Below are 22,013 nucleotides of genomic sequence, written 5' to 3'. Positions count from 1 at the left end.
TGACCCTTCTCTGGATTGAATAATTTTTGGATCAAGGTTTTATTTCAGGTTACAACTTCCTCATCCTTCCGTAAATTATAAGATTGATTGTATTTGGTCGGCAAACTTTCTTTTTATTGCTTTGAAGATTTAACCCTAAATTTCACTCTTTGCGTGCCGGTTTCTCTGCAGCAGCGGGAGGAGCATGTTCAAAACCGCAGTGTAACCTGATCCAGCTTACACATCGCAAATGACCAAACCCACACACACACACACAAACACACCACCTGTCAGGAGACTCAGTCCGCATAACCACAGACGATTGAGCTGGAGGACACACACAGTCTGAGGAAAGTTTGCCTGCAACACAAGTAGCGTAGGCCCATCACTGGACCCGCTCTGCTCTGCTCTGCTCTGAGACCAGCTGCAAGGTAAGACCAACATTCTTGTTACAGTCAACCCGGCTGCTTTCCCATCTTCGGCGTTTTGCAAAACGTCCATCAGTTAATATACTCATACTTTAGTTATTGTTGCAAATCAATCAATGTGAAACTGGCACGAACGGTGGTTTAGTTCACTGCAGCGCGCTCCGTTATCAGGGCAGGAAAACGTGGGACGGGGCGCACGGGGTCTCCCGCCTTGTAATGCGGTCTATCCTGCAGGGGAAAAGAGGGGTAGCTACTGACATTAAAATATTTTTTACCCTGTGGTTTGGTTTGAGACGCTCGCCTGGAACTTCGTTGTTTAGTTAGCGTTCTGGTTTATTCGCGTCGAGCGCGTGTATTATGAATGTGGCGATATGCTCGTTTAATGGAAACTTTAATTTTATTATTTTGACCGTTTATTTTTTTTTCGTCTGCTTTTTTTCTGCCAGTTTATAGATTTTGTATTTACTTATAAAAAAAAAACGTATCAATATTCTTCTGAACAGTAAAATACCAAATAAATAAAATCAACTAGAAATTAATTTTAATTCTATTTTAATACAAATAATGAACAGAAAACATTAGAAAATATCTTAGGCCACATGTGAAATAATGCAATGATTTTAAATAGTCTGTAGATAATCATTTTTCTATTTATAAGTAAGCTGGAGTCTCTTCTTCTAGTAAGAGTAACGTTAACCTGATCTAAAAGAGAGAACCGCGTCATCTCATGCCACAAGAGTTGCGATAGCTTGTCGAAATGTATTTATTACAATCAGAATGACAGTCAGTAAGTTTCTTATTTTGTTTAGTTGGACAAATTTTACATTGCTGAAAATAATATTCGATTAGATTAGATTAGATTAGATTAAACTTTATTGTCATTGCACATGTAAGGTACAAGGCAACGAAATGCAGTTAGCATCTAACCAGAAGTGACCAGTAAGTACAGGATATAGGGTCTACAATGTTACAAATGTACAATAAATATACAGACAAGGCAGTACTATGGATATAATTTACAGATTTTAAATACTATAGGCGTGATATACAGATAGGTGTACTATGAACATACTATACATATGGATTATGTAATAAGTGTATCCCCCCAATAAGCAGATACTATGAACATGATTTACACTTGTCCAATGGACAAAAAAGTGCATAGAAAAATATTCCAATGTGCAAATGGATCATTCAGTATTCTGGATATAATAATATTAAATTAGATTAAGATTAGATTATATTACTAAAATTAGATTAGATTATAATACAATTTTAAATGATTATATATGCTGAATTCTATTAGAAATGTTTTATTGTTTTTATTGCAATCATGGAAAACCTTGTTCCATCAACACTCACTAACAAATGCCACACCATGAGCTGTATTTATATGTAAACAATTCTAAGACACTGCCACTAGGAGTTTTCTGCTGAATGGGGCCAGTAGGGGTCTTTATTTACTACAGCTCAGTCACTGTATGTGAAATGTCCCTTCCTCAGACCAGATGCTTTATGTAACAAAGAGATCTTTTAATGCTCCTACTGTTTCAGTAAATCCTCTGGTAGCTGCTTGTAAGTCAGAGGAATTTTGTTTTATGGTTTATAACTAGAATGTTTCAATATTATATAGATGACAGTCAAGGACGTCATACAAAAACCGCTCTGATCTTGAACCATTTACACTTTTATTTATAGTTTTTTATGCTATATATAGAGATACTACCCTAAAATATTTACACATGTGGGTGTGTGTCTGTCAATGAATCCCAAACTTAGTGTTGTTGACCCTTATAATATTATGGAAAGACTTTTTTTGTGATGGCGCAAAGTGAAGTCGAACATAACACCTAGAATTGTAAATAAAATAAAAAAAGCAGTTGAATTTTATTTCATGCCATTTACTGGATCATAATAAAACTAGCAGGAAACAGTAGGAAGTTCATCCTGCAGGTCTTTGTTGTGTGTTATTTTGCATGTTTCTTATAATTGGGTCACATGCATCTAATCTACATCCTTAACACATAACATGTTACCTGAAACCCCACATAAGAGACATGCTAAAACAAGCCTCAACACATCCCTGAGTGGTGGCCTAGTGGTTTAGAACCTGGGCTGCTGTCATAAAAGTTGCAGGTTGAGTCCCAGAGATGTAATTAAAAATGAATGTGAATGATTAACTCGCCATCAGCCAATTAGAATGTCTGTCAGCATTAAGCGTGTGTAACTTTAGATCCATTAGAGCCATTAAAACGCATAAGAAATGGTTATAAACGGACCATTAGATTGTCAACCTTTATGTCAATGTTGATGTTAGACAGATATATCTGTGGAAAAGGCATTCATCTGAAATAGATTCAAATTCTCAGAGGAACCCCTTTGACGCAAGTACAGTGTCTAAATTGCAAGAAATGATACCGCAGTTTCAAGATCTGAACCACAAATACAATAAATAAAATTGCATTTACGCAAATGAATGTGCTTTGTATAAAGCATTGCAATAAGGTGATCAGATGTTGTTATTGCTGAGGAGGGACCAGGAGCAAATAGCATTCATTATTTCTTCATTTATGTGAGCTTGTGCTGACAGACACTGGCACACATTCAAGCACTGTTCCTCTATATCAGATTTAGGAACTTGGTTTTGGGTGTTGCACAATAGAGGGGCTCATTTTTGACACTCAAGGCAGTCCAAATTAGTACCATCATCCAATTTTTTATTATTCATAAATAGTGCATGCATTAATTTCCTTAAAGATTACAAGGTACAATGATTTAGCTATTTATTTTTATTTTTTTCACTTTGCCATTTATGTATTTTACTAAACTATTTCACTTAAACATTCTTTTATTCCCAAAAACCATTTGGCTTTGTCATTGTTAAATCTTGTCATTAACATGAAAAGTAAACACAGCCGAATAAGAGAAAGTTTGACAACAAAAATGTCCTAATGGCTGTTTTTTTTGCAATCATTATTAGCGCAAAAGTTCAATTATTTAATGCATTTTTTTATTTTTGTGTCTGTCCTCTTCGACCTATGATTTAGAGTACCTTGCATGTCTCTTTAGTGGGAAGGTCGATACAGTGTCACCGGTGGAAAACTGGCTTTGCTCCCAATGACAGAAAGCTGAGACTGTGTCCACTTTGGCTACCCTCCTGTCTCATGTGTATCGTCCTTTTGAAATTATCGTGCATCTTTAACTGGAGGAAGACACACTGATTTAATTGTTTTTTAAACCGTTGAGTGAAGCTTCGTCATGTTGCCAGTACAAACAACTAAGGCATAAAACGTTAAATATACTTCCTGGTCAGGTATATACTGGGTCCTGCAAACCTACGTGCATCCATTTAAAAAGCATGTTTTCTTATAATATTGAGTTACTCAGGTGAAAGAGTCTTGTGGTATCTTGACACGCTTGTGGATATGTTCATAACTGAACTTGTTTTCGTTTTCTTCTCGAGGTCAGACAGAAGGAGTATTGTCAGACCGTCAGCTGGCTGCAAGCATGTCCTAAATGAGGTTTTAGACATTCCTGCCAAAACCCAAAACTTAAGAATGTTTGTCACATACATTCCAACATGAAATCACAGTCACAAGTTTCTAGGCAAAGGGTAGTCGGTTGGTGCCAGGTACATTGTGCCCACTCTAAACACACTCATATGATTGGATAGATGTTGGCAAAAACACGTCAACAAAACATGACTCTGTTTTTTGGATAGACACTGTGCCCTTGACCCTGTTTCCTATCAAGCTGTTTCTAGAAATGACTTGTGGTTGTTATGATACACTAAAAGTTTGTGACATCAGTATTCAAGGCCGTATTGATGTTAGTGTAGGATCCTGTAGATAATACAGTAATCTAGTTTAAGATTTTCTGTTTACGCACTGATGCGACTTTTAACTTGAGACTTGAAGTACTGATGTGGTTAAAAGCGAATTAAAAACACACAAGCGTCCCAAGGCCAAAATATCACAGCACTGCGCTGCACGTTGAACACCATAATAGAAAGTTGTCTACTGATTGGTGCCCAGGCAACACACCCCTGCTCAACCCACCTGCTTAATTTAACCCGATAAATTGCATGTGCGTGTCTATGATCACCTCGCAGGTTCTGACTGAGCTGGAATGTCAATCGATGGCACCGTTAACCTTACCCAACCCTGCTGTGAGATGAAGCTTTCATGATTTATTTTAGATATGATTTTCCATTCTGTTTGCTGCAGACCGTGTGCTGCAAACGCATATGACTGTCATGTGGATGATGCAGTTCAAGAAAAAAAGTATCGCTTAAATTATAATGTTTTATTTAAAATTAGAATTTTGTCCCAAATGTTTCTCTTGAAATCAATGGCAGAAGTAAATGATTAAGAATTTGTTAAGTAAAATGAAAGGAATACTCCACCCCAAAATTAAAACTTTGTCATTAATCACTTACCCCCATGTCGTTCCAAACCTGTTAAAGCTTTGTTCATCTTCGGAACACAATTTAAGATATTTTGGATGAAAACCGGAATGCTTGAGACTGAAGGTTACTGTTTCATTGACTGCCAAGTAAATTACACTGTCAAGGTCTAGAAAAGTATGAAAGACATCGTCAGAATATTCCATCTGCCATCAGTGATTCAACGTAATGTTATGAAATACTTCTTGTATGCAAATAAATTTTGGAGAACATCTGCTGAACGCAAGCACTCTGTTACCGCTCTTCCGTGTAAGCCGCGTGGCCTGGGTGTGCTGTTTTCAGTCAAATCAAAGCGTAAATACACATAGAAAACGTATCCTTGTGTCACAGCTGACACAGAATAACACAGTTTGCGTTCAGTGTTCATCCAAAATATCTTAAATCGTGTTCCGTAGATAAATGAAGCTTTCACGGGTTTGGAACAACATGGTACAGTAAGTGATTGACAAAATTTTCATTCTTAGGCGTTGAGTCACCCTTGAAGAATTTGTTTCCTTGGATTAGTTAGTTACTCAAAAATAGAAATTCTGTCATACTCGCTCGCATACCTTCGTTCATCTTCGGAACCCAATTTGCTGATTTTAAATTCAAATTAAGATTTTTTGATGAAATCTGAGAGCCATTTTTTTACCATCTTCTGCCATTTTGGAGTGTACCCCAGAACGTAATCAACGTAAGCAGCATTGTTTATGTTCAACATATGCGCATTTTCTACTGAATGTTAACAGCGCTGATTACATTGATTAGATTCTGGGGTACTCTTCATTATGGTAGAAGACAGTAACTTGGGGATTATTTTGTTATTGTTTTCTTTGCGCACAAAGTATTTTTGTAGCTTCATAAAATGCCTGTTGAACACCTGATGTCACATGGACTATTTTACCGATGTCCTTGTTGTATATGTTTCTGTGTGTTGATCGGAATAGTATCCTTGCTGTTCAAATCGTATAAATCTCTTCCAAAATACCTTCATAGCATTTGTGGTCTTTCAGCATTCCTACAGCATGGCATTGAGGCGGACCTTTCAACATGTCTGATGTCACACCAGTAGAGCAGTTTAGACCAGCTCACTCAGGGAATGCTGGGATATCTGAATGAGGCAACTGGACAACATACCCTCAGGAACAGCGTGTGCTTGGGCTTGGGCACTGATTGACCTCAGGAGAGAAACACCAATATAAGAATCATTTTTTGTTGAAGGTTATTAATGAGTGTGTAGCTTTACAAAACTTGATTTGAAATTGATTGAAAGTTTTAACTGCACTGACAATGTTGTTAAAAGAATAGAATTCTATTAAGTATCTAATTATTATCAAGCCAAACAGCCTTAATATATTGTTATTATACAATTAATTGTATCTTGTATTAATTGAGCAAATGCATTATATGTATAGCATAAGCATTATAAACAATATAATATTGTTATTAATTCGTCAAGTACTCTAAGTATATATTTTAAACACTTTCACCTAAATCTTGTATTCATATTTATATTTTATCCTTCTATACATTTTTAGTTTTACATATACAAATTAAAACACACACACGTGTATAGAAATATTTATTTTAATATTTTCATGTTTAAACAAATTCATGAGTTCGTTTACAGTCTGAGGCTTCTGTTGCAGCACATGCTCATACCAGTTGCTAAAACCTGATCAGAAAATAATTCTGCACATTTAAGAAGAAAGAAAATTAAAAAATGGACAAGTTTGACTGATTCTGTCTTGTGCACAGCTTTAATTCTGAACTCTGGTTTTCTTTTCTCAGTTACACTACTAATCTCATTTTAATGAACTTCCGGTGTTTAGATGTGAGAAATCTGGCTAAAGTTTGTGCAGGTTTGTTCCAGTCAGGCCCTCATGCCACGCTTGCGTGATTTAAATGACAACAGTTAAAGGTGCAGTACTGCTCGAGTGACTCTGCTAACCTGCTTCCATGTTTCTAAGATCCAAGACATCCGATAGCCACTGAAGCACCCTGGGAGAAAAAGAAAAGGTCGCCACCTCTACGTCTGTGGAACTTTCCATTTCAGTGTGGCATGACAGGAAGTGACTTCTTATGTCCCCTTTGCTGTTTAGCTCCAAAGAAAGAAAACTAGGTCATGCTTCACAGTAGATTAATGTAAAGACTCATACTCTGTGTTGAGGAACATACTTTGAAACCGGAGCCTCTCAAGATAAAAGTTACACATAATTACAAGTAGATAAATTACAGTCAAGATACTATTTAAAGAAAAAGTGATTAGCTACGCGATGTGTTTCTAAGAATATCTAGCTGACTATATTTGGTAACTATAAGCTTTTTTTGTAATTTGTACATGCATGTATATGAGTGTGTTCATATGTGTGTTAGTTAATGATTATTTTGTTTTGGTTTATTGTCTGTAATAAATATTTTTGCAAAAAGTAAATAATCTCGATTACTCTGTTAAAAGTGGCTTAAATCAGCCTTAACTGGTTTTCTAGTTTTAACTCCACACTTTTATACTGGTTTAGGCTGACTGACCAGCTGCTTAACCAGCTTAAACCAGCTACAACCTTAAGCGGAGCAGTTTGTGAACAGTTTCACTACAGTGATTCATGCATCCCAATGCTAGGTATAAGAGAGGAGTTATTGATCTTCATTGGTCCATTGCAATAAAATATCTAAAAAAGCATTTTTTTCAGCTGTAAACACATTGGCAAAATTAGCTTGGAAAAAAGTGGCTTCTTTCATGCTGCTGAAAAAAATTAATAGTGTGACGACTTTTAGTTCTTTACTCTCTAAAGTTTTTTTTTATTTTCATTATTTTTTTTTAATGACTATTATTTGTGACAAAACAATGAAATTTACTGCTTCACATTTATAGTGTGATGGTTGCTTTGTGCACAGAGAGGTTCATTTACATTCACTTGCAAATCTCAGAACAGGCTGTTCTCACAGAGCTTACAAACACAGATCCTAGTTGTTCTTTTGCAATTGCATGTATTTTGCCATTAAGTTCCACTCTTGGTTACGTAACACATGTCAGTTTGTGTGAGTATGATAGATTATCCCCCGGTGGGCCTCTCCAGCTCTGCCACCAGTCACATTTTATGGATTTCTCTCTATGTTACTCAACACTTGGGAAAAGAGTGCAGGACTTAAGCTGGAGACAGCGCAGCTGTATTAACTTATTGTCTGGAAAGCTGCAGCCCATTTGTACATATAGTACAGTACATTTTGACACTTGGCCTTTGGGAATCGCAATGTGCTTTTCATTCAGGAAGTTTGGTTATGGTTAAGAAGTTCACTTGTAGGAGTTCTGTTGCAGTGTCATCAGATATGTACTGGGTTTGTTTTTATTGTTTGGCATGAAGTTTAAGTGAATATGGGTCAGTGCTCTGCACGTTTTTATATCTCACCACAAATGTGCTGGTTTGTGTTCTGGAACTTTAAAAAAGGAGATGTTTGCAGTTTTTAAACATTCATATTTGATGGAAAATATCTGGAAAATACCCAGTTACTTTGGTTAAACTGGGAAGGGGTAACCACATTAACCACCACATGATTGCTGTATGTAGCATTTTTGTTCATATCTGGAAATAAAGTGTAGTAATAAAGTAAAACATGATTTCTTGAGAAAATAGTCAAATTTATTCACTCTATATCCCTATGACCTTTCTTCTAAGAAGCAAAAATAATTTTTGAAGAATGTACACACTGCTTTGTTAAATTTTTTAGGTGAACAATATTTTAAATTAAAAACTTTCTCTGGTGCCGCCTGGGCTTGGGCCCGTCATTGCCTTTTTTTTTTTTATAAGATTGGTTTGGTTTCCAACTACATTTAATCATTATTTCGCTGTACCTTTTTGTTTTTATTTTACTTTTAATGATAGCAGTTTATCAATATTATTAAAATGTGACATTTTACCTATGTAAAAAATACCAATATGGTTGTCATCATTTGACATTATACATTTGACCAACTACCATTGCCACTTTCTCAAGTTTATTTATTTTTTCCTAAAGGTAAACAACACATCTGAGCAAGATTCCAAGCATTGTCAATCATCTGCATTGGTGGGTGAAGCAGAAACTTAAAAAAACGAAGCACAAAAAGAAGCTGTCGTCAAATCAAATCAATGATGGTTTTGAAAAAGCTTCTGCGTTTCGGGAAGCAGCTGCTGAGAGTGAAGGTTGTCGACTGCAACTCGGAGGAATCGCGACTCTCCCGATGTCTGAACACCTTCGACCTGGTGGCTCTTGGTGTGGGCAGCACCTTGGGAGCTGGGGTGTATGTCCTCGCTGGAGCTGTGGCACGAGAAAATGCAGGACCAGCCATCGTGCTGTCGTTCCTCATTGCAGCCCTGGCCTCAGTGCTCGCGGGCCTCTGTTATGCAGAGTTTGGAGCAAGAGTGCCAAAAACGGGCTCAGCGTACCTGTACAGCTATGTGACTGTAGGGGAGCTATGGGCCTTTATAACTGGCTGGAACCTTATACTTTCATACGTTATAGGTGAGTTAACGCAGAAAATCACTTGGGATGGTTCACCCAAAAATGAAAACTGTCATCATTTACTCACACTCAATTGTTTCCAAACCTGTATGACTTACTGTCTTCTATTAAAAACGAAATAAGATTAACCAAGCATTAGATGGACCCCATAGTGTAGATTTTTACATTTCCTTATGTTTTTCTTTCCTTGTTATATAATGATCCTCAATATGGAAAACCTTTTTCAGGTACATCAAGTGTTGCCAGGGCTTGGAGTGCCACATTTGATGAGCTGATTGGAAAACAAATTGAGCATTTTTGTCGACAATACATGTCTATGAATGCTCCGGGCATTCTGGCGGAGTACCCAGATATGTTTTCTGTATTCATCATCCTCACTCTAACAGGTAAAATTATAGTTATATAGGGAGCCATGACTGACCAATTAAAATTGAGAGCCCCAGAGTGTCGCACAGTGTTATGAATATAAATTGAAATATTTATTTCTAAACAGTGATTGTAAAACACACTCATTCATCCTGAAAATGCAAGTTTTTGAATGTAAATATTTAGTGGATGTTTGTGTTGACATAGTTCTGTAGTGTTTTGAACTACGTTTTGTTTGCTATAGCCCTTCTGGCCTTCGGGGTGAAGGAGTCAGCCATGGTCACCAAAGTGTTCACCTGCATCAACATCCTGGTACTGTTGTTCATGGTTGTATCTGGACTGGTCAAAGGTACACTGAAGAACTGGCACCTGGACCCTGATGAGATTCTTAATGGAACCAATTCCACCATTAAGTGAGTCATGCTTTACTACATTTGGAAATGTATCTAGGTTTATGTTTTCAAGTAGGCAACAACATTGTATGCCACTGAAAAGTTTGGGTTTAGTAAGATTTTTACTTTTTTAACAAGTCTCTTATGCTCACCAGCCAATCTCTAGTCTTAAGTGCGACATCACATTTAAAACAGTTTTTCATTTGAGTTTTTTCAGGATCCTTTGATGAATAAAATGTTCAAAAACAATATCAAAAATACAGAATTTATTTGAAATAGAGATCTTTACATTATAAACATCTTTATCATCACTTTTGATCAATTTAGTGGGTCCTTGCTGAACACAATTATTAATTTATTTTAAAAAGAAACCTTACTGGCTGCAAACTTTTAAATAGACTGTATATATTTGCTTTTTTTTCTTCAAAAGTTTCCATTAGAAAACAAGTTATATATAAGCTTTTTCAGTGTTACCTCACAAAACTGAGACAGAAAAATAATAATAATGATTGACCTCAGTAGGCTTCGGTATATTTTATACTTTTGCTGTTTGGCATGTTTAACATTACTCTCTTTGAGCAGTGCCACACAGCCCCTGCCAACAGAAGAGATTCTGGGTGAAGGTGGGTTCATGCCTTTCGGCTTCACTGGAGTCTTATCAGGGGCCGCTACCTGCTTTTACGCCTTTGTTGGGTTCGACTGTATCGCAACTACAGGTAACTAAAGACTCTAAACTCCAGTGCTCTCAAATCTCATCTTTAATCTATAGAAAGCACAAAATAAAGCTCGAACATATGATGCATGTCCACAAACATGAGGTTAGTGAGAGCAAATTGTGCAAGAAGCCTGTTTTGTATGTGTTAGATTGGTACAACAGTGAGGCTATTATTCTACCTTCATATTTGGCTTGCGTTCATGTCGCTTTGGTCAAAGTTATTTAGAGTTTCCTTTACGCTTATAATAGTATTGCATGGATATTCTCAGTGGATCTCTGCTTATGGTTTGCCTCTGGCCCCCCTCTTTTATGGCGGCTCACTCCCCCACATTCCCTTGCATTCGATTGGCTAGAGTGTTTCTGGGTTTGTCTAGACTCGTCTCTCGTCTCTCCCTTTAGCTGTGGTTCACATTCAGTAACCCCTCCTCATCCACATGCTGGTCAGGAATGGTAATATAGCCATGTTCCTGTGCTCTCTGGCACTGCTGGCATGAACACACTACTCCTCTGTTTTATGTAGTGTTCTGCACAAGGTCAAACCACAGGAACTTTTGCCAAAAGCAAACATGCTTGCACTACTCAGGGCAGTAGCTGAGTCATTTTCCTACTCTGAGGCATCATAAAAGGACGGATTTCACATGGAGAGTGCCTTTAACTGATTTAATGGCAAGATTAAATGTACTGTAGTTGAATGAATGTCAATATAATGTACACTACTGTTCAAACGCTTGGGGTCTGTAACACTTTCTGAAGACTTTGAAAAAAAGGCTTGTTCTCACAAAGGCTGCATTTGTCTGATCAAAAATACAGTACAAACATAAATATTTTTAGTTTTATTTTATTTTTTTAAATGTTATTTATTCATGTGATGGCAAAGCAAAATTTTCTTCATCGTTATTCCAGTCTTCAGTGTGACATGATTCTTCAGAAATCATTATCAATATGCTGATCTAATGCAAAACATATGTCTTATTATCATAAGTGTTCAATTTTGAACAGTATTGAACAAATTTAAACTTTATATTTAATGTGGAAACTGCTTTTTGGGATTTTTTGAATAAACAGTTCAAAAGAACAGCATTTTTGAAACAAATCTTTTGTAACAATATAAATGTCTTTACTATCACTTTTCATCAGTTTAATGCATTCTTGCTGAAAGAACATTTTTAATATCTCAACAAAACTAAACATCACTGAAAAAAAAAATATTTTTATGAACCTTTAAGCATGTTACAATTTTTTTGCATAAAATACAAAATATAACTGAAACAAATATCTGCATTGTGTGCATGTTCATATACTGTATTTTAGGGGAACCTATCTCAGATTTTAACAATAATAATATGCTGATGACATTTTTTTAATTGTGACTATATTTTTTGTAATGGCAATTTTATTTCTTGAAATTGCATTTTTATGCGTTTTTCGTTATTGCAGATATATATATCTATATAATGTTACTTACAAATACTTTTTTATTGTTTTATTTTATCTTACTTGGAAACATCCATAGTATTCTAAGAGTCACTAATTAAAAGACAACCAACAATCGGTTTTCGATTTCAAACAATAAGGATCAGTCATGTCATGGGATCGGATCGGATGGGACAAAATTAAATACCCACATATCAATAATGTAAAGAGCTGAAAATAAACTGGTATCTTGTTACATTAATGTTCTTTAGGGGAAAAAAAAATGTCTGAGAACTTGTCATTTGATAGTATGTGCGTAGGTCTGTTTGTGGCCTCTTTTGGTTTGCCAAGTTTATTTATGCTGTGACACGCAATTGTGCTGACATGTTGGGCTTAGTTTCTTATGTGGACCATGCAGGTTTGAGTCCAGCCTGCAACCCTTTACCATTTCTGTTTAATGAAAACACAATATCTTGTTTCGCATCACAGGTGAGGAAGTGAAGAACCCTCAGAGAGCCATTCCCATTGGCATCGTCTCCTCCCTCCTGATCTGTTTTGTAGCGTACTTTGGTGTATCGGCCGCCCTCACATTGATGATGCCGTATTACATGCTGGATAAGAACAGCCCTCTTCCCGCGGCCTTTAAGTATGTCGGTTGGGAAGGAGCCACGTACGCTGTGGCGGTAGGCTCCCTTTGCGCCCTGTCCACCAGGTAAGCACTGATCCATCCAGTGAGGGATTGTTTTAACACACACTACAGCCCAGTCTAGAGTAAACCAACCCTGCATGGTAGAGCACAAAAATGTACTTGAAATGAATAATTACCCATGTTCCTTGAAATGAATGGATGTAATTACCCGCAAGCCTGGTTGCAGTTTAAAAGACCTCCGTCATTTTGATAGCACAACCTTTTGGAAGTTGACCAACCCAATCTTTCAATTTTACCAAGTGAACTCAGACCACCCTAGGGAGGTTGAGAGAGTGCAATCTGGGACTGGATTGCTTGATAGTGTGTGTGTATATTTATCTGAGGCAGCTCATATGAGCCCCTTGCTAAAAATATGAAGGGAAATTTGGTGTGCTGAGTTATGAATCCTGTTTCTCAGTTATGCAACACTCAGTTCAGGCCCTGAGTGGGAGTAAGGCAATATGCCGCATTTTTTCTATCGGTAAGTCAGGCAGTAATTAGTCTTATAGTAATGACCTACATGCATATTACATACCAGATGTTTTTGCTCAGAAATGTTCATGTACTGTGAAGTATGAATTGTGTGTAATCTATCAAATGCAAGTGTCTTCTGCATGATCTGTCCAAGTTTTAAACCTCTTATCCTTCTAACAGCCCGCCTAACTTCTGAGTCACTAATGATAACGTCGGTAGCTGCAGAGTTTAAAGTAGATTTATTGGCATTTTTCTTTTTGGTTTCCAGTTAGAGCAGTATTTTCACTATTAAATACTGTTTTGGAATCCATCCAAAGTGAAGTGTGTAATTTTATGTCTTCAAATATCTACCTACTTTTGATTATCGGCATAAAGTCTGGTCCACTTTGCAGCTTATTATTGTTGAGAACTGCCGCCGGTTTAGACACAAACAGATTGTTTGACCCGTGTGATATAAATAATATATTTAAGAAAAGCATTATATTTATATATAAAATATGTATTTATAATATAAATATATATTTTAAAATAATGTAAAAGTGTATATAAATATATATATATATATATATATATATATATATATATATATATATATATATATATATATATATATATACATATTCATATTATATATATATATATATATATATATATATATATATATATATATATATATATATACATATTCATATTATATATATATATATATATATATATATATATATATATATATATATATATATATATATATATATATATATATATATATATATATATATATATACATACATATATATATATATATATATATATATATACATACATATACATATTATATATATATATATATATATATATATATATATATATATATATATATATTCAAACTTTTATTTTGGATGCAATTTAATTGTGATTGTTTGACAGCCCTAAAATAAATACAATTTAAATACGTGAAAACAAAGTTCTTCTAATAAATCTCAGGTTTACTAAACGCTGCAAATAAAAATTGTAGTCATAGTATTTTGTTTTGTCACATAGTGTTTTGTTTTGTTAATAATTTTGAGTTTAATAATCATTTAAATAATAAACAAATATTTATAACCTTTTAATTATCTTTGTACTTCTATGAGAATAGGGAAGGCCATACCACAACTATAACGTTAACGACACAGAGGAACAATATTTTAGCAAACACTTTCAAAAAGTTTTTTTTTCAGCTGATGAACGATAAAAATATTAACAGCCAATCAGAATCCACTCAACGTAAAAGCACTCTTTTAAAGCGACACACAACAAAACTGTAGCGCACTCTTATAATAAACGGAATGTTATTGTACTTTGGTTTGTACGCTAGTATAGTTATCATTATAGTCGTTTTTATAGTTGTCGATTTTGGTGTGAATGAGCCTGAACTGATAAAGCCCTGTTTACCTAAATCCCAGACGTTGTGTAACACCAGCCTATTAAATTGGAAGTGTTTTGAAGTATTTGTAGGCTGATTTCCCTGAAGAGCAAACGCTGTGGCTTTGTGGAACTTTCAAAACATTTCTCTGTTTGTTTACGTGGTCACCTGAGGTGGAAGGGGTGGTAGATGCATATGGAAACAATCATTATTTTTGCAATGCCACTTATTACCACAAGTACTGTTCTTTGGAAATTACATGCTTCACCTTTAAAATCAACCTTTGAATAATTAAAAATGAATGCCATGAGATTGATCCTTATGCTCTTGCAAATTAATCTGTCTTTTCCTCTGGATGGTCTAATATCACTTCTGATTGGTGGGGGTGGTGCCCTGTTTGTGGCATGTTTCTCTCTTATAATAACACCACAGCAGTGTATGAATGCACTATGTCTGTGTCTCTTTTTTGCATGGCATGGTTTGTTTTCTCCATCTCTCGCGGCAGCCTGCTTGGCGCCATGTTCCCCATGCCCCGTGTCATCTGGGCCATGGCTGACGATGGCCTGCTCTTCAAATTCATGACTGGGATCAACAAGAGAACAAAACTCCCATGCGCGCCACTATAACAGCAGGCTTTGTCGCAGGTGAGCGAATTTTAATGCTACTAATCTACTGACGTCGCGTTAAATTGGCAGTATCGCGCATCCGTCCACCGAGCATGTTGCATGGATTTACGTTTTCGCAGCACTGAACCTATAGCAGGAAAGGGCTGGGCAGCACAGCCTTTCTCCGACAGCTACAACGGGATCCGTTTAACTGTTTTCTTCGTATATAAACTGGATTTATTCCCTTTCTGCCTTTGACGCCACCTCTGGCAGCTGCCCAGTTGGCTTATGTGTTTCTTTTCTGCTCTCTTCTTTTATTTGATCATCCCATGATAAGTCTCTTGGGGTCCTTGTTTCCCCTCCCACGTATAATCTTTGCCATGGCCCGGGACGGTCTGCTCTTCTCATTTCTGGCACGAGTGAGCGAGAAGAAGACGCCCGTCGTGTCCACTCTTGCCTCGGGGGTCATTGCTGGTAAGAGCAGAGGGCATTGTGGGATTGGAGGGTTCAGCTCCAGTGGCTGCTTTTGTTGCTGTTAGAAACATCAGCCTGTTCATATCTATAGGAATGTGGTTGGAAACTCACTGTTTATGAAACACATAGCAGTTACATGTAATTTGTAGGGCTTTTTTTGTTTTCCTTATTCTCCAAATGATTCCAGTAGTTTCTTGAAATAGAAACTTGTAAAACTGACTCTACTGTGTTGGAATTATTTGCTTTATTGTGCAAACATGACGTGATACCATGACGTCAGTTTTACCATGCTAAAGAGTTTGTTGACATTGTGAATAGTTTTCTGTATTTCTGTTTCATGCGTTGAAAGATTGCATATGCTTTTAGCACTTTCCATGAATAGGGTAAGTATAACAACACTTTTTTTATTAATTAGATTTTTCTTCTTTTTAATAAAAAAAAATAATAATAAAAAAATAAAAATAAATAAATATAAATATATAATATGTATGTATGTAATAGTAACCTCTAGATAACATGGCATTAGTAACTTTTTTGCTTTTAACCCATGAATCAAATGCTTGCATGCATAAGGGCAGTTAAATGATCCATTTTCACTCCCTACAGTTTATTTGAAAATTATCTATGATGACAGAGATGGATTATTTCAGACATCTTTATTATTGGCAAAAAAAGAAGTATTCTTAGGAATTAAATAAGGTCATTCTGATTTGTTTAAATGGTCTCAGTGTAGTGATATAATTTCCTTTTTTTGGGGGGGGGGGGTGAGTATAAAAATGACATTGAGGATTTGTTTAGAAATTCCTAAAACAACTATTATTATTATTATTATTATTATTATTGTTGTTATTGTTAATTGATAAGATTTTTCTAAACCCCACTTTATGCCATAAGGTCAAATGTGGTATTGTTTTATACCCTATTTGTGGAAAGTGCCATTTTTTTCAATTTTACAAATGTTCATATCTATTTAATATTACAAAGGGGCTTTGAAACATGTCGATAAATGTTTTGTAACAACTGATAATCCATGAATATAGACTCTTTTGATTGCAAAAAAAAAAGTATTTAATTGTTCAATGTTAACTGACAAACAAGACATAGAAAGATCCCATAGGATCATTTTGAGGGAATCATGTTTATGGACCATTAATGCTGGCCTAAATACTATTACAACATATGGATGTTGTCTACATAAAATATATAGCTTTCAATCCTATCATCAAAAGAGATGACCATAAATCGATCTTTTCCATTCCTATGCAGCAATTATGGCTTTCCTGTTTGACCTGAAGGACTTGGTTGATCTGATGTCTATAGGAACTCTTTTGGCCTACACACTGGTCGCTGCCTGTGTTCTAGTACTAAGGTTGGCAGATGCATGTGAATTTAATGCATTTAATTATTTGTCATTACAATTAGGCTGTGTATTTAAAAATGTGACATGGTAATCTACAGGTACCAGCCCGAGCAGTTTTCTCCAACATATCACATGGCCAACACACAGGAAGAGATAGAAATGAGTGAGACCATCAGTACACCCAGCATGGGGATTCTTCCTGGCATAGAAGAGCGTTTCAGCTTCAAAACGCTGATCTTCCCTGACATCACTGAACCCTCCAACCTCTCAGGCTTCGCTGTTAACGTCTGTGTGAGCCTGCTTGGTATGAAACATTCTGATACCAGATTTAGACAGATCCTGTTTTTGTTTGTTTTTCAGTGCTTTAGTACTCTATCTAGTTGTTCATCTAAACTGCTTCTTTTCCAGGACTGTTGATCTTCAGTTTCAGTCTGATGGCCGTCCTGGGCGGAAGTGCAATCTGGAATATTGCCGCTCTCGGTGTCTTGTTCAGCATGTCTGTCATTGTCACGTTTATCATCTGGAGACAACCACAGAGTAAAACCAAGCTCTCTTTTAAGGTTAGTCCTCATAATGCTAAAGGTTAGTAAATTCACAGATCCCTAAACAAGGCCATATCTGCATTTTTTTTTTTATTTGAACTAGCACTTCATAACTACACCACGTTATATATGAGAAGCTGCAAAAGAAACAGGCGTAAGTGCAATGCAAAAACTAAATGGCTGATATATTTTCACCAAAAATTATGTCTTGTGCATATATTTTGTGATAAGTCGATATATTGTGACAGGCCTAGGCCTAGTTGAGATGCAACTATTTGAAAATCTGAGGGTGAAAAAATATAAATATTCCGAAAATCACCTTCAAAGTTGTCTAAATTAAGTTCTTAGCAATGCATATTACTAAATAAAAATTCAGTTTGATATATTTACGGTAGGATATTTAGGAAGTTTATAAAATGTCTTCATGGAACATGATCTTTAATTAATATCCTAATGATTGTTTGGCATAAAAATCAATAAAATTTATAACTTTGACCCGTGCAATGTATTTTTGGCTGTTGGGGACAAATATATATAAATATGCACATTAACTGTATTCTGGGACGATGGAACCGGAAGAGCTAAAATGCTAACCTGCTTCCGTTTTTTTGCCTACAAAATGACATCACAGTTCCACCACTTTATTACCCCCTTCTGAACCCTGTGTGCTAAGGGGTCTCTGTTGTGAGTCTATGGGCTGAAGGGAGGCAAGCCTTCTGCTGTAACTTCACCGTCGCTGTTGGACAGTGTTTCTTTATTAAAACGAGTGACTTTTATACTTTTAATACCATATTTAGTCATATTTGCGACCTATGTTTGTAATATCGATTATTTTGTCACCCAATTTTTTGAGGAGGAAACTGCCTCCCTTGCCTCCTCATAGGGGAATGCCCCTGCACTCAAGCATGTTTAATAATAGTCGTTTTTTGACAGGTTCCTTTACTTCCATTCATCCCGGTGGTCAGCATGTTTGTCAACGTGTACCTGATGATGCAGCTGGACAGGGGAACCTGGATCCGATTCGCCATCTGGATGTCTATAGGTACAGCACATTGTCCAGCACGAGCTGGTAGGCTAGTCAAAAAACCTTTGAAATATGGTCCAGCCACTCTTAAACAAGTTTTGCTACTTGCAAAGATCAAATAAATGCTTTCAGGAATTTGACAATTACAAACGTCCCCCACTGGGGCTCCCGAAAAGCGCTTTGCACTTATGCGGTCAATAATTGGTTCCATTATCCCTCTGTTTTCTCCAGGACTCGTAATCTACTTTGGCTATGGAATCTGGCACAGCACTGAAGCCTCACTGGCCCATTCCAGTCTGGACGAGGAACTGAGTGTGTACAAACCCAGCCGCAGCCTAAACAGGGACAGTGTGACCCCGGAAAAGGAGGCTTTCCTCTGTAACGGATCACGGGGTGATGTGGACGGAGATCTCTAATCTGGAACAGTGTTACATTATTTACTCAAACTTTACATGATAGCACACCGCCGGGAGGTTGTGAGGAGCACAGGCCGTTGAAATCGAATCAGATGGAGCTCTATGACCCATTTAACAATATCACTTTCCTTGTCAAGAAGTCTTAGAGCTTCAAGTGCGCACTACATGGGTGGAAGTATTTGAGTATTCTCACAACTCTTTCGTTTCCTACTTTAGAAATCTTGAAGAAACCAAAACAGGCACAGGACCTTTTACTGGGTGGTTGTAGAGTAAAAAAAAAAAATCAATGTAGGTATCTGTGAGCTGCAGTATTTAATGTTGACAGCTGCTTTTATCGAATGATCTGACCGAACTTGTGCCTTTTGTCTTACTAATGCAATTGAAACGCAATCAGAGTTGCTTGATCTAAATCTTGGATGTCAGTGTTTAGGGTTTTACGTATCTGAACATGCCTTTACAAAGGAAGAAATCAAATCGTGCTTGGCTTTTCTGCTGAATTTGTGGAAACCTTTTCTGGCTGGTTTGAACTGCCCGGATCTGGAAATATGTAGGTTTTTGCTGGTCCACCTAGATTAGACCTTCAGATAGTACTGCCACCTGGTGGTGTGGGAGGGCAGTCACCAGGGTTAGTTGCTTTTATCTGTCACAGTGCTGGCTACTGTGTCCTTTATGCAGATGGAGTCTGCCTCTTCTTTGCTTCTTAATGTTGCATAAGCAGGCTTTTTTTTTAGGATATTTGGAGAGAAGTTGATAAATAGGGGTATGTTTAGGTCATTTAAAGTGTTAGGACATTAATCATTGTGATACACCATTGTCTTTATGTCAGTAAAAATATTTTACCAATTAAAAATTCATGTCTAGGTATTCTACCAAAGATTCGAATAATATAAAAAGAGTAAAAGATGTTCCTTATTTACACTAAGGCTTCATTTATTTAATATAGCAAAACACTAATACTGTGAAATATTATTGCAATTCAAAATAACGGTTTCTGTTATAAAATGTAAGTTATTTCTGTGATGGCAAAGCTGAATTTTCAGCAGCCAGTGCACCATTCTTCAGAAATCCTTCTTACATTACCAGTGTACAAAACAGCTGTTTAGCTTTTCTTTTTCTTTTTTTCAGGGTGATTTGATTAATAGAATTTTAAATGGAATAGCATTTTTTTATATATAATTCTTATTGTAACATTATAAACAATTTTGATTAGATTAATGCATCCATATTAATATTAATAATAATAATAATAATAATAATAATAATCAAATGTTTTAAATCCCTAAAACATTTAAATAGTAGTGTAGGTCTGTACTTAAACTACTCAAAGTTAGATTTTATTAGTCAAATATTGCTTTTTTTGTCTTCTGATAATGGCCTTTGAGTTATCGCCATCATAAATTGATGATAATATAGAGGTAGGAAAGCTGATGAGTATAATCTTGGCTATGTTAAATGTTAAAAACTTGTCATTATTGCATAATGGGCATCACAAATGTTTAGAATTAAATATAAATACTTCTTCGTGCATCCCAGACTTTTTTCAGGAGCATGATTGCCATCTGTGATAACCATGCAGATGTTTTCAACATCATCCAATCAGACCTCAGGAGCATTTAGTCTAGAATGTACATTATGAATTTCTGTCAAGAATATATACATTAATATGTTCTAGTTAAACATCTTCATATATTCTAACCTGCTGAAGCAATAAACTGATGCAGGCTAGATACTCCTCAATCAATATTCTAGCTTTCTTTGTTTATATTCCATGAATTAGGCTAAGTGATTTGTAAATGACGAAATAATGCTCTTTTTAATGCTCAAAACAGTACTGAGGTCTTGTGCTGAGGCCTTGGTCACATTTTTGGTTATAAAGGTTTTAGTAGATTCAAATGTTTTCTTATTTGTGATTGTGGCCGAGTTGGTGTTTGAGTGTGAATACATTTTCAGATGGCTTTTTTAAACTCTTGAAACTTGTCTGTTAAAATTTAGAATGAAAGTAACATACTTAATATATATTTTATAAATGTTCAGCTGCTTAAATAGTTGCATAACACATTAATAAATAATAATATATAAAAAGAAATGTGTTAATGAGGCAGATAAAAATAACAGCCAAATGATCTAAGATATACCCAATATTGAGAAAAAAAAAAACAATTAAAATGTGGTTTAAGAATTTTGTTTTTGTCATTTTTGTGTGTTCATTTTTTGGACCATTTCAAATGTGGCGCATTCAGTATAGTAAATGACTGTATACCTACTTGATGCTGTAAATAAAATTCATTTTGGAATTTATGTTTTATAATGTTGATTATTTAAAATAAGTTACATTTAGTTCAATTAATTAATGTTACATTTTAAAAACGCATTACTTAAAAAACCCGTGTATCATTCTTTGTTGCCGCTTGGTGACGGCGTGTCACGCAAGTGTAAATGTGATTGCAGTTCACCGCATTGGCCGACAGGGGTCAGCGTTAACAGGTACCACACAGCAACCGCAGCATCCCGGATCAGAGAGAGAGAGAGAGAGAGAGGTGAGCAGTGAGCAGGCGAGATGCTTCGCTCAGAGCGAGCTCGTTCAGTCAGCGGGTCTGCTGTGGAGAGAGCGGGCGGTGAGCGGGCTGAAGGAGGGCAGACTGAACCTGTGATTCTCAAAGTGTGAGTGTTTATACACGGAATTTACGTTACGGGCTTTCGTGACTTGTTCTGGAGAAACATATACATGCACGAGTGTTTTGATACGAATAGACCGTCTATTCCGATCTAGTGCTATCTTTGCTGTTCA

The 22,013-nt window shown here is 36.1% G+C and overlaps 1 protein-coding gene across 1 annotated transcript; it reads left to right on the top strand.

Annotated features, from left to right (window-relative positions):
• Nucleotides 1-216: 216 nt before the first annotated feature.
• On the top strand, nucleotides 217-21,175 carry LOC113109866 (high affinity cationic amino acid transporter 1-like). The gene is made up of 12 exons (XM_026273673.1): nucleotides 217-410; nucleotides 8,866-9,351; nucleotides 9,579-9,737; nucleotides 9,962-10,130; nucleotides 10,692-10,825; nucleotides 12,727-12,949; nucleotides 15,747-15,883; nucleotides 17,150-17,252; nucleotides 17,342-17,547; nucleotides 17,652-17,803; nucleotides 18,719-18,827; nucleotides 19,041-21,175. Exons 2-12 carry the CDS (start codon nucleotides 8,979-8,981, stop codon nucleotides 19,223-19,225), a joined length of 1,950 nt encoding a protein of 649 aa, XP_026129458.1. The 5' UTR covers nucleotides 217-410; nucleotides 8,866-8,978; the 3' UTR covers nucleotides 19,226-21,175.
• Nucleotides 21,176-22,013: the final 838 nt, after the last annotated feature.

The sequence above is a fragment of the Carassius auratus genome, chromosome 10 (genome assembly GCF_003368295.1).
Source record: "Carassius auratus strain Wakin chromosome 10, ASM336829v1, whole genome shotgun sequence".
Classification (NCBI taxonomy): Eukaryota; Metazoa; Chordata; class Actinopteri; order Cypriniformes; family Cyprinidae; genus Carassius; species Carassius auratus.
This window is presented reverse-complemented; position numbering and strand designations above follow the sequence as displayed.